Below are 12298 nucleotides of genomic sequence, written 5' to 3'. Positions count from 1 at the left end.
ATTTTCTGACCACTTGATTAACAAACTAATACTAAAATATTACTCATCACCAATCATTGCAAACACAAATTGTGCAAAAAAAAATATTTGTATTATTTTCCATAAGTTCCACTTCTAGCTCAATCTCAATCGGTCAATATTGTTAGTTTGAATATCTTGGTTCGATTTCGGTATTTCATGTTTATAATTCAGTTGGTAGGAACATAATACGTAAGTAGTGGGGTTCGAACTTGATACTCTCATTTATTCAGATTAAAATAAGAAATTCTAATTACACCAAATGAAATAGAGGAAAAATTACACCAAAAAAAAAATAAAATAAAATAAGAAATTCTAATTATTTAACTATTTGGCTAAAAAAATTATAAGCAAAATTGAATCGATCTATTTGGTTCAAAATTTAGATCAAAACATAACTTTTGTAGAACAATTGACTTTATCATAGTTGGGTTTTTAGGTGTTTGTCAAAATGAAAATTTGAATTTAATCTTTGAGGGCTGACTTTTTGTATGAGAAATAAAATGTTTGTCCCACGCCCAAATGCCTCTGTGACATCAAGATATATAAAGAAAATAAAAAGAAAGAATGATATTATAAAAGTTATATGTTGGTGAAACTTGGAAAAAAAAAAGATAGAGACCAACGAGTGTATGAATGAAATTTAGTAGTGTCCAAACATATAAGAGTTGTTATTGAAATTGAGTTTTTTTTTTTTTTTTCTCAAGTAATTTATTTGTTAGAATTTCATTCAAAGTAAAGGGAAAGAATTCTCTCCAGTGGATAATCCATTAGATTTTCTTCAGTTTCAATCTTAACCACTAAATCCTCTTCTCTCTTCTTTTTATATTTTTTAATTTTTTTATTGGATGGCCTAGATCCCACTAGAGGGACTACTCACGGGAGACAATCCACTCCCTAAAGTAAATAAGTGGATGTATGAGATTCGAATCTCGAGTCTTGACTCCTACGTATAAAATATGACATCTTTATCAACTAAGTTGAGTTTATGCATGTTGAGTTTTATCACCCTAGAATGTTTTATTTATTTTTTATGAGAAAAATAATTAATTAGATCAGGTGACAAATAGGCTAATGGGGGATATCATCTTTATTTCAAATTTAAAATGGAATTTACGTATAACATAACAATTACGAATAAATTAAGTCACAATATTAGTACTAATATATTGTTAAGTATCGAAATGTCGATATGTAAATTTATTAAAACTTTACTTTTTTTTTTTTTTTTTGAGAATTATTAAAACTTTACTAGTATTAGTATATTAGTAATTCATACGAGTACATCATAATATTCTTTACAAAATATTGATTAATTATTGCAATATAATATAATATTGATAATTATATAATCAACTTTATCAACTTCAAAAGAGAATATAGTTTTGCCATTTCAAAGAAAAAGATAATATAGTTTTTACAAAGAACAAAACATATTGTTATTTTCAAGTGGTGTCCATGTGATCAAGTTGTATATATAGTTTAATTATTTTCCATCCCCTAACAAAGAAACTTCTCATGGTGAGCTGCAACTATATCATTGCTCAAGTGCACATTCTCTATTAGCTTCATTCCACGTTTACACTTATCATAATATTCAACGCAAGGAATAATTCTTTTTTATTTATATTTTTGTATTATTCGTGTATTTATTCAGTTTATAGTAATGACATTGAGAGTGAGAATCGCAAGAGAAGCACTAGATGTGGCTCATGTCGAGTGTCACCCACCACATCTGTGCGGAAACCATGCATCATACGTTAACCGTTGAAAGTAAAATAGGAGTGAAGGGAATTGGATTTCATGCTGTAAAATTTCACACAGTTTTGACGATGTAATTGATCACAGTCATCCGATTAAAATTGAGTGATTGAGATTTTAAACTGTGGAAAATTATAGAATCCGTGTTGCATGATTGAAACCGTCCGATTACAGATCAACGGTCCAGATTTAAAACAGCGGCTAACTGCGTAATTTTATTACTGTAGGAAATCCATATCCGGAATGAAGCACCTTGGTTGCACTGTATAATATTTTAGTTTCTTTTTGTTTGTCTGAAAAGGTTTTTGAAAAGAACCAAATAAATATTCGGCCACCGAAGGAGACGGATAATATTCCATGGTAGGTGTAGACACCACACATAAACATGGATGATTCCCAATAGTTTCAGAATTTTTATTTTCAAGAAAAGTATGTGGTAAACACCTCATTTTATGTACTGTACACACCACACTTTACATAATTGGTAGGATTAAGCAATTACTTATATGGAAAAAATTGAGGAATTGAAGACATTTAAAAGTATCTTTGAATTTTTATATGATTCACAAAAGTTAAAGTCATTGGAACCAAACCACACCAATAAATTGAATAGAAACTTTAAAAAGATGCAAAAAGGCTTCTCGCAAAGGAACCAAACAACGCCAAGTATCTAGCCAAGTATTAGAGATTTTCTGCAGTCAAAATGTGATCCAATCGGTTCAACAATATCTCTAATACTCTTGTGGTTCAAGCCGTTCTTGGCACATGCAAATACTTGGGTCTGTCATTGTTGATTGGAAGAAGCAAACAAATCAACTTTCAATTTTATAAAGGATGGAATCTGGAAGAAGATCAATTCATGGATCAGCAAAATGTCTTTCAACAACATGACGTGAAGTTCTCATAAAATATGTTCTCCAGTCTATTCCGACTTATTTTATGAGCATTTTCACGTTGCCGATCTCTTTGTGTGATGAGATTGAGAAGATGATGAATGCATTTTGGTGGGGTCACTCCGGAGTTCAAAATAAAGGTATACACTGGCTCTCTTGAGACAAAATGTCTATGCACAAAAGTTATGGCGGCATGGGTTTTGAAAATCTCTCTACCTTTAATTTAGCTATGCTAGGTAAACAAGGTTGGCACATCCCAACCAATCCTGATTTACTAATTGCTGAGTTATATAAGACAAAATACTTTCCTAATTGTGATTTTTTGGAGTCTAATCTTGGACACATTCTGAGCTTTGTTTGGAGAAGCATATGCAATTCCAAGTTCATTCTCACATCAGGGTGTAGATGGAGAACACGAGATGGAAACAATATTCCATCATAGAATGAAATATGGCTTGCCGATACATCACCTCTTGTTCCTAATAATAACAATGATATGATATATGTCGGTTTTAATGTCTCTGGTTTCCTGGAAAATGATGCTAAAGAGTGGAACGTTTGTCGAGTTTTGTCTATGTTCGACCATGCCACAGCATCGAGAATTCTTGCTACTCCACTTTATCCTATGGATGATAGAAGAATTTGGCGTGGTGAAAGCAATGGGGATTATTCTGTTAAAAGTTCGTACCATATATGTGTTAATGAGTTAATTGACATTTCTCATCTACATGTTAATGGTAGTTGCAATTTAATTTGGGCACTACAAATCCAACCAAAGGTCAAAAACTTAATTTGGCGTATTTGCCGACGTTGTGTTCCAACCCGTGTTCGGTTGCGAGATAAAGGTGTTGATTACCTACAAACATGTGCCCTATGCAATAATGATGAGGATGATAACATGGTGTTCACATGTGCTTCCACCATCCATCTTCGGATACTATCATACGTAAGGGTGCTCAAGGCTCTGCGGTATTCATGCTCAACTTCAAAAAGATTTCTGGTAGGACAATCAGCAGACATGTTTGGTTGATGCGTAGTCGAGAAGGCAAACATTTCACCATCTTGAATCTAAATGAAAAAAAAAAAACAAATGGTTAAACAAATATCGAATCAAACACATCGTATTTTCTCTTTCTTCATTTCTCAAATCATTTCACCATCTTGAATCTAAATTTTAAAAAAATAATAATAATAAAATGGTTAAGCAAATATCGAATCAAACACGTCATATTTCCTCTTTGTTCATTTCTCAAATCAAAGAGGAAATATGGTGAGTTTCGTATATCTAATATGTAACTTTGTTTGTAAGCTGCATTTTCTATGTCCAACTTGTTTATTTTTTTGTTGAGTTTCGCATATCTAATATGTAACTTTGTAAGTTGGTACAACTTGTATAAGTCTTGTCCAAATTTCTTTTTCTCTTATCTACCCGCATCACGCATTTAGCGCATTTGGATCAACGGTCCAAACATATTGTAGAGATCTGGATCGAAAAGATCTTGATTGAGGAGTGCTTGAAGATCCTGAACCTGGTTTTGAAGATTCTAACCTGGTTTTACGGTTGCTGGATTTCAATGTTGAGATTTGCAACCCGTTGTGTAAGTTGTGTATTCTCACCATTGAGATTTGCAACTTCCAAGTTAAGTTGATTTACAGTCTGCTCCAATTGTTGGAACGCTGCATGTAATCCCCACTAGGTCCAGAAACCTATGTTTGCCCTCTCACTTTATGGCTTCAGCACAACGTTCTCCTTCCATGTTGACATGTGCTTCCACCATCCATTTTCGGATATTATCATAAGTAAACGTGCCCAATGCTCTGCAGTATTCATGTTCAAGTTTAAAGAGATTTTTCATAGGACAGGTTTGGTTTCTGCATGCGTAGTCCACAAGGCAAAAGCACTTCACCATATTTCCTCTTGAATCAAAATGTAAAGAAAAAATAAATGGTTAAACAAATATCGAATCAAACACATCATTCATAAGCAAACTGGTTTCGCTAACAGAAGAAGCCAAGGAAATTGTAATCGAAAAATCAAATGGTTCAGTAAACTGGTTACATCAACTGGTTACATCAGTTTGATCAAAACAAAGCAGGATGGTTCACTAACACTACAAGAAAACCATGTTTTACAAACAGAATTTAAAATCAGTTAGTGACGGACTATTTCCCTCAATAAGTTAGTGGCAGAAAATTTTGCCAGTAAAACATAAATTCCGCCAGTACATTTACCAAGACTTAAAAAAAAGAAAATAAAACTTAGAGGCAGAATATTCCGCCACTAAGTTTATGGACGAAATCTCGGGACAAACATTGTGGCAGAATATTCCGCCACTAATTCGAAATCAAACGGTTACTACTTTGTGGCAGATATTTCCGCCACTATGTTGTCTATCTGGCATAGCCACTTTGTGGCGGAATATTCCGCCAGTAATTGGTGAGAATATCCAACGGTCAAATTAATATTTCCGCCGCTAAATCCGTATTTTCCACCGGTAACTTAAGAGCATGCACAACTAATTTGGAAGATGGTCAAGAGGACGATGAAGATATATCAGATTGGGATGACAATTAATTAATATTAATTTTAAATGTTTTTTTTTGTCAATAAAAAGTCATTTTTTTGCTTAGTCCCATTTTTTTTTATTAGTTCCATTATGAATGTATTTTGAATGTACCATTAAGCTCCAAATGAAAAATTGAGCGCTAGTTGAAAAATATTTAAGCGGCAATATTAAAATTTTGAGATATAGATTTTTTTGACAGTTTAGTAAGAAACTCCATGTATGTTTGTGATTTGGGTGCTTTTGACCTCTATTATATATGATACTAATTTTTTTTTTTTTATGCAACAAATTTAATTATATATAGGAAAAATTTACTACATCAAAATTATCTAACATCCTTAGTTTTTTTATTAAAAGATTGACTTAGCAGAAAAGTACAATGGCAATATGAAAATGGACCTCCATCCCAATGACAAAACGAGAGAGAAAAGGACATCTTACAAACATATCTAATGGCTTTTAAATCTAGAGTTACTTAAAACTGTGTGATCTTTAATAGAATGCTTTTCAAGATTTGGTAGAAGCAGGACCGGCTGAGAGTCTTTGGCTCCTTGCTTTATCAGTTTTTTCAGCTTTTTCCAAGTAATCTTGATGAGATTGGTGTTTTGATCCTTTATTCATAAGAAACCAAGGAACAGAAAAAATGGCAGTGATGAGAACTAAGCCAGCGAAAACATGCTTCTTATCGCCGCTATAAAGAACATGATCAATCTTTGATCGGAATCCACCACCTCCGATTTTGGTACCATCGTTCTTCATTTTCGATTTTGCTTCGTTGCTCATTTTTCTTTCTTTCTCTTTCTGTGATTTAATTTTTCCTTCTGCCAATGATACTAATTAATCTCATTGAGCAAAAGGAAAATGTATATCTTTTTAGAGATGTTGTTATAGTTTTTGCTAGCTTTCCATTCAATGTTTGTGTTAGTTTTGATGATATATTCAATGTTTCTGCAAAGATGATTTTTAGCTTTATTATTGGGTGGAGTTGGCTTGGTGCTTCAATTTGGGAGTGCTTCAATTTGAAAGATCACATGCTGTCATTAGCTTGGTCTGATATATGTACACTAGCTCTTATTGTTTTGAGTATTGCATTTTCTAACTTGTAACTTTGGTGCTTGGATCCTGGTAGCATAGCTTAGTATTTCCTATAGATTGGTGTAGTTTTATGTTGAATTGGAGAACTATATTGTTTGGTACTAGTTCCTGACTTCTTGGCTCCTGCTATGTAACCTACTATGTAACATACTTTGGTTTTGAGTAGTGAAACAAATTAGATTTTAATTTTATATTTTGTCGGATCTGATTTATATTTGATGTGGTAATATTTCTTAATTATTTTTATGTTGAATTTACTTTTTTGTTTTTAATTAATATGTTTATAAAAATTGAGATAAAAAAATATAATTATTATAAAGAAACAAAATGTAATTATTAACCACTCATTTTCTGTAAAAAAAAAAATCACTCATTTAGTGGTGGAATATTCAGCCACAGCATATATTTTATTTGTTTTTTATTTTTTCAACCGTGATAGTGTACTGGCGGATTATTCCGCCACAAAATATTAAAAAGCAACTGGCAGACTTTGTGGCAGACATTTTCGCCACTAAATCTACTTTACTAACACCTACTTACTGGCGGATTATTCGGCCACTAAATTTAAGGAAATTGCCACTTTAATGACACAACCTTTGTAACGCATTTAGTGGCGGATTTGTTCGGCACAAAATTTAGTGACGTGCGTTTTAGTGGCAGACCTGTTCCGCCACTAAATTCTCAGTTAGTGAGGGAATAATGCACATAGTGAGGGAATAATTCCGCCAAAAAAAAAGGTTTTTCTTGTAGTGGAACTAGTGGTGATGGAAATCACAGCTCTATGGAATTTGTATGATGTATCATTCTTTATATCATATTTAATATGTAAAAAACAAGCACTATCAAATCAGGGTATATTTCGATGTTAGTTTTGTATAAACCACACTTAGAAAAAAGAGTTATAATTAAACGATATTTCTGGTAGATGTGTATCCTATGGTGCATAACATAGTTGTCTTTTGCATTTTGATTTACGAGGAATTACATTCCAGTTGATAGTAAGTGACTAAATAAAAAAATTAATTTAACAAATTCACAAAATAAAAAATTGGAACATACACTTGGGCGGGATTATGTTTGCATTGGCGCTAATTGAGATTCACATTGGCGCTAATAAAGGATTTTGATAAATGATATTATAATAAAAAATATTTATAAATTGGGTATGATCGTATGAATATTCGGGTATGCCCATTGGCCGGATGTGGATTGTATGCAGTCAGCAGATGTGACTGCATGCAGTCGGAGCCATCAAAGCCATGTGATCTTGATCGACTGTCCCAAATATAAAAGATGAAATTTTTATATTTCATAAAATCAAAACAGCATTAAATTCTATGTTACATGATTCTGATCAAATTAACGGTTACGATCAGTTGACGGAAGCTTAACTGCACCTACAATAACTTCGTTGAATCCATTTCTGCATGGGCCATGTATAAGAAATACACAACCCTAAATTCCGCCTCTTGACATATTCTCGATAACAAGAAAATAAACAAAAAATTGAAATCTTAGCAAACTGAATCATGGCGTCGTGGAGGCTCCTTTTGAACATCTAGAGGCATCGGCTATACGGTATGATCTTGTATATAAATTTTAATTTTGATTGTTGATTACTATTGAAATCAGCTCCTTTTTTTTATTATTGATTGTAATCACTTTTTGATCATTTTTCGATTTCAGGAAGGCGAATAGGAATGGTCTTCTCCTCATTCTTCGTTCTTGGAGAAGGAATGACGGGGAAGGAAACTAGTACCTTGCATGAAACGGAACAAGATACTGGTGAAGGAATGGCGGGGAAGGAAACTGATACCTTATATGCAAGAGAACAAGATAGTGAAGTTATTATATTTTTTATTATATTTTGTTGGCATAATTTAATTATTATATTGTTTTTGTTATATTTTGTTGGTACCTTATATGGAAGAGAACAAGATGATGAAGTTATTATATTGTTTTATTCACGTGAATTTTTTTATTTTTTTGGGTCAAGTAGCCTAGTGGCTAAACAATTCACCTTTAAAGATGAATAAGTGGAGTGTCACAGGTTCAAACCCGGGCTCCTGCACATATAGTGCGATGTCCTACCAACTGAGCTAAACTCACAGGGACAATCTTCACGTGAAAATATTAATAGGTCTCTTTCACTCTCATGTATGTTTGTAGTAATTTTCTAATTAAATTTTCATAACAGATTGTATTTTGGATTACATTTTTGATTAAATTTTGGATTATATTTTCAAGAAGTCGGATTTCCTTCCCCTATCATGATAATGCTCCAGAAGATCCCGATTCTGATGATGATAGCAAAAACGATGATACTTAAGATAATGAATTCCTTGATAATGAATTCATCGAAGATTTTGAAAAGTAACCCACACTTGATAATCCTTCTTCCCTAGTTAAGTACATAAAAACACTGATCAAATTGAAAAGACTAGAGAAAAGTGTTTTTTACAAAAAAAACTTTTTGAAAGGTTTTGAAGCTGCCCAGAAAAATTAGCCTGAACCTGTCATAGAGGAAATTGAGCTCTCAAGGTCTTTACAAGATAGTCCATTTGTTGTAACGAAAAAAGACGTTGCCAAGAATTAAATTTCCTGTAGTGATCAATATATTCGAGCCGTAGTAAAGCTCGATAAGCTTGAAGAAAGCCAATTCATGCTAGAAACATTACTTCTTGCAGGTTGGTTACTATGTAGACGATGATACTGAAGACGATGATAATGAATTCCTTGATAATGAATTCATCGAAGAATTTGAAAAGCAAACCATACTTGATAATCCTTCTTCCCTAGTGAAGCACATAAAAACACTGATCAAACTGAAATGACTAGAGAAAAGTGTTTTTTTACAAAAAAAAAAACTTTTTGAAAGGTTTTGAAGCTGCCCAGAAAAATGATCCTGAACCTGTCATAGAGGAATTTGAGCTCTCAAAGTCTTTACAAGATAGTCCATTTGTTGTTTATCTACTACAAGAAATTTGATTTTTGCAGCACTTTTTTTCGTTAGAAGTCGTTGGCAAAACTACTAAAAGAAATTGATTTTTGCAGTGCCCTTTTTCGTTAGAAGTCGCTAACAAAACTACTTATCATCTCCATCTCTCTGAAACGGTTCTCTTACAAAAAAAAAAAAAAAACGGTTCTTCATCCAGTAGCGGAGCTAGGGGGTGGCCAAGCAGGGCCATGGCCCACCCCCAAAAATTGGAAATTACTTAAATACCCATATACATATGTAAAATTATAAGGATACGCTATATATATTAATAAACGCGACAAAGTATCATGAAAGTGTAGTTGGCCGAGTGGTTAAAGCTGGTGATTTTAGGAGTGAAGCTCGGGTTCAAGTCCTACTGACTCCATTTTTTAATTTATCTGTTTTGTTTTTTAAAAAAATCATTTTCATTGTTTTTTTTTTAAATATGCAAAATCATTTTCATTGTGTTTTCATGCAAGTATTAGTTCAAACTTAATTATTTTGAGTCACATGGTATACTAAATTATTTTAAGATATGCACTTTAATTTTTGAATGACCAACTTTTTTTAAGGGAGCCAAACTTATGGCATTTTCTCTCGAGTGATCAACTTTATATGTTATAATTTTTTAGCGACCCACCCAAAAAAAAAATCCTGGCTCCGCCACTGTCTTCATCTCCCTCTCTCTCAAACCTACGGTTCCCTCTTTTAATAAAACTTCATTATGATATAATCAAACTTCTAATGTAAATATTTTCATTATTTTTTTTCTCACATCATTATCAACATATAATATTAAATATTTTTATAAATTATGAAACTATATAAAAGAAAATATAAATATATGATAAATTACTAAATTCGATTAAAAAACTATTATATATTAAATTTATATTCTAAAATAATAAAATTTTCAATGAAAGAAAAATTAATTTCTTCAATCATGGTTTAAAGTTAATTATTATCACAAAAATGTTTATTTATGTTAAAATAGACTAATGTCTATTTTAACATAAGAGAGGAGGAGAGTGTAATTTAAGTTTATTTTAAGGGAAGTGAGTGTAATTTACTTAAATAAATATAAACTGTTTGAATTTAAGTTGTTATTTTTGTTACTAAAATTAAGAAAAGGAAAATGATTAGTCACACGAAGCACCTTTCAACGAAATATGCAAATGCCTATGAAGACAAATCGTTCTCACTTTTTTATTTTTTAAACCGACATTCTAAATAAACTGTGACTCACTTGGTGCACTTCCTCAGTTTCATCTTTATCTTACGAATGAATCATCCACTCTTTAAGGTAGGTAGAAGGCTTGTGGTAGTGCGAGCATCCATCAGCTGGAATGAAAACATTTTAAGCGTATTTTTTTTTTTACATAAGTTAGACACAGGCTGACGCAGACGCGGCTACGTCTGCCTAGCCTGTCAGTAATATATAAGTTATTTAATGAATTTGAGATTTTTTTTTATCAAGTAGTATACTAGTAATGACTAGAAAATTTATCTTAAAAGTGAATAAATACCGGCTCATGCACATACGTTGCGACTTATTTTTTTAATATGAAAAAAACTGTTACGAGCCAAAAACAATAAAAGAGGTCAAGATCCCGCCTCCATCACAGTTTTGTTTTGTTTTGAAACCCTCACCCAAAATACTCACAACCCCGCTCTTATCTTTTTCCCGCCTCTCTCTTCTCCCTTAAATTCCCTCTTTCCCCCATTCCCAATTCCTCACTCTCTCTCTCTCTCTCTCTCTCTCTCTCTCTCTCTCTCTCTCTCAAACCTCTATCTCCCTCAATTCTCTCTCTCATCGCCATGAAGCACAGAACAAGACCTACCTTACCTAACAACTTCCACAAATTCCTTAAACCCGGCGCACTCGCACGGATCCGCGACTCAAAAATAACCGCCAGATCTCACCGTCTCAATTCCCTCTCTCAGATCTCAAACTACCGTTTACAATCCACACCGCCGCCGTCATCTTCAACCGATCAGACTCAAACCACCGCATCCGACGGTTTTCCTTTCTTCGTCTCCGGGATCTACGGTCCTCGTTGTCCACAGAGAAAGAAACTCGTCGCTGCTAAGTCAGTTTTCTTTGTTCCTGGTAGTCCTGCCGCTGATTCCGCCGATCTTGTTGTGGACTCTTTCGGCGGCGGAGGCGATATTATCGCTGCTAATTAATTCTTGTTTGTTTAAATATGGATATTATAGATTATAGATGTTGTTAGATTTGTAGATTTAGCGTGATTTTTGTTTTTCTTGCTTCAATTATGTGAAGAAATTTCTCTCATAGAACATGGAATAATAAAGTGCATTCAATTTCATTATTTCGTTTCTGTTTTTGCGGTTTTAATTGTTGCTGCGTTAATTTGGCAGTGATTTTTGTTAGATTTGAATGCTGGTTAGATTCTATTATAAAACCCTAAACATTTACTTCTGTGTTTGGTTAATTAAATGTTTTTAATTAATTGATATTGAATGTTTTAAAATTGAATTGGTCAGACATCTGAGTTACGATTCAATCGCTTTAAATTATATGAATTATTATGAATTATGAACTAAGGTTAATTTTGTGACTGAATTTTTAGATAGTGTTGGTTTATGGTTTAATTGGTTGAATTATTTGATATGAAGTGCAAACAATCTTCAACTCTTCAGATTAGACGTGTGTAGGCATGATGCTGACATTTATGATTATATTGAGTTACATTTATGATTATATTGAATTATGTCATTTTTTAAAATTATTATTTGTGTCGATGAGTTGGTGTCTGTGTCTTGACTGATATAGGTGTCTATGTTCGTCCTTCATAGATTATTTGGTTTGATTTTAAAAACCAAATTGAATATGTCTTGAATTGTAGATAGTGTTGTTTGAAATGTCTATAGTATTTGAACCTTGATTATCTGCATTGTGAAAATTTAGTGCCTTCCACTCGATCCAACCCTTTTGGTTACTTTTAATGTTCTATTAATTGATT

The 12298-nt window shown here is 32.7% G+C and overlaps 2 protein-coding genes across 2 annotated transcripts; both read left to right on the top strand.

Moving 5' to 3' along the window:
• Positions 1-3168: 3168 nt before the first annotated feature.
• Positions 3169-3702, top strand: LOC123896579. The gene has a single exon (XM_045946951.1). It carries the CDS (start codon positions 3169-3171, stop codon positions 3700-3702), a length of 534 nt encoding a protein of 177 aa, XP_045802907.1.
• A 7250-nt stretch (positions 3703-10952) lies between these two features.
• LOC123898420 lies at positions 10953-11644 on the top strand. Its single transcript, XM_045949365.1, has one exon. The coding sequence runs from the start codon at positions 11130-11132 to the stop codon at positions 11496-11498; it is 369 nt and encodes a 122-aa protein (XP_045805321.1). The 5' UTR covers positions 10953-11129; the 3' UTR covers positions 11499-11644.
• Positions 11645-12298: the final 654 nt, after the last annotated feature.

Source organism: Trifolium pratense, linkage group LG7 (genome assembly GCF_020283565.1).
Source record: "Trifolium pratense cultivar HEN17-A07 linkage group LG7, ARS_RC_1.1, whole genome shotgun sequence".
Taxonomy (NCBI): Eukaryota; Viridiplantae; Streptophyta; class Magnoliopsida; order Fabales; family Fabaceae; genus Trifolium; species Trifolium pratense.
Note: the sequence above shows the minus strand (reverse complement) of the source record. Positions and strands in the feature narration are given on the sequence as shown.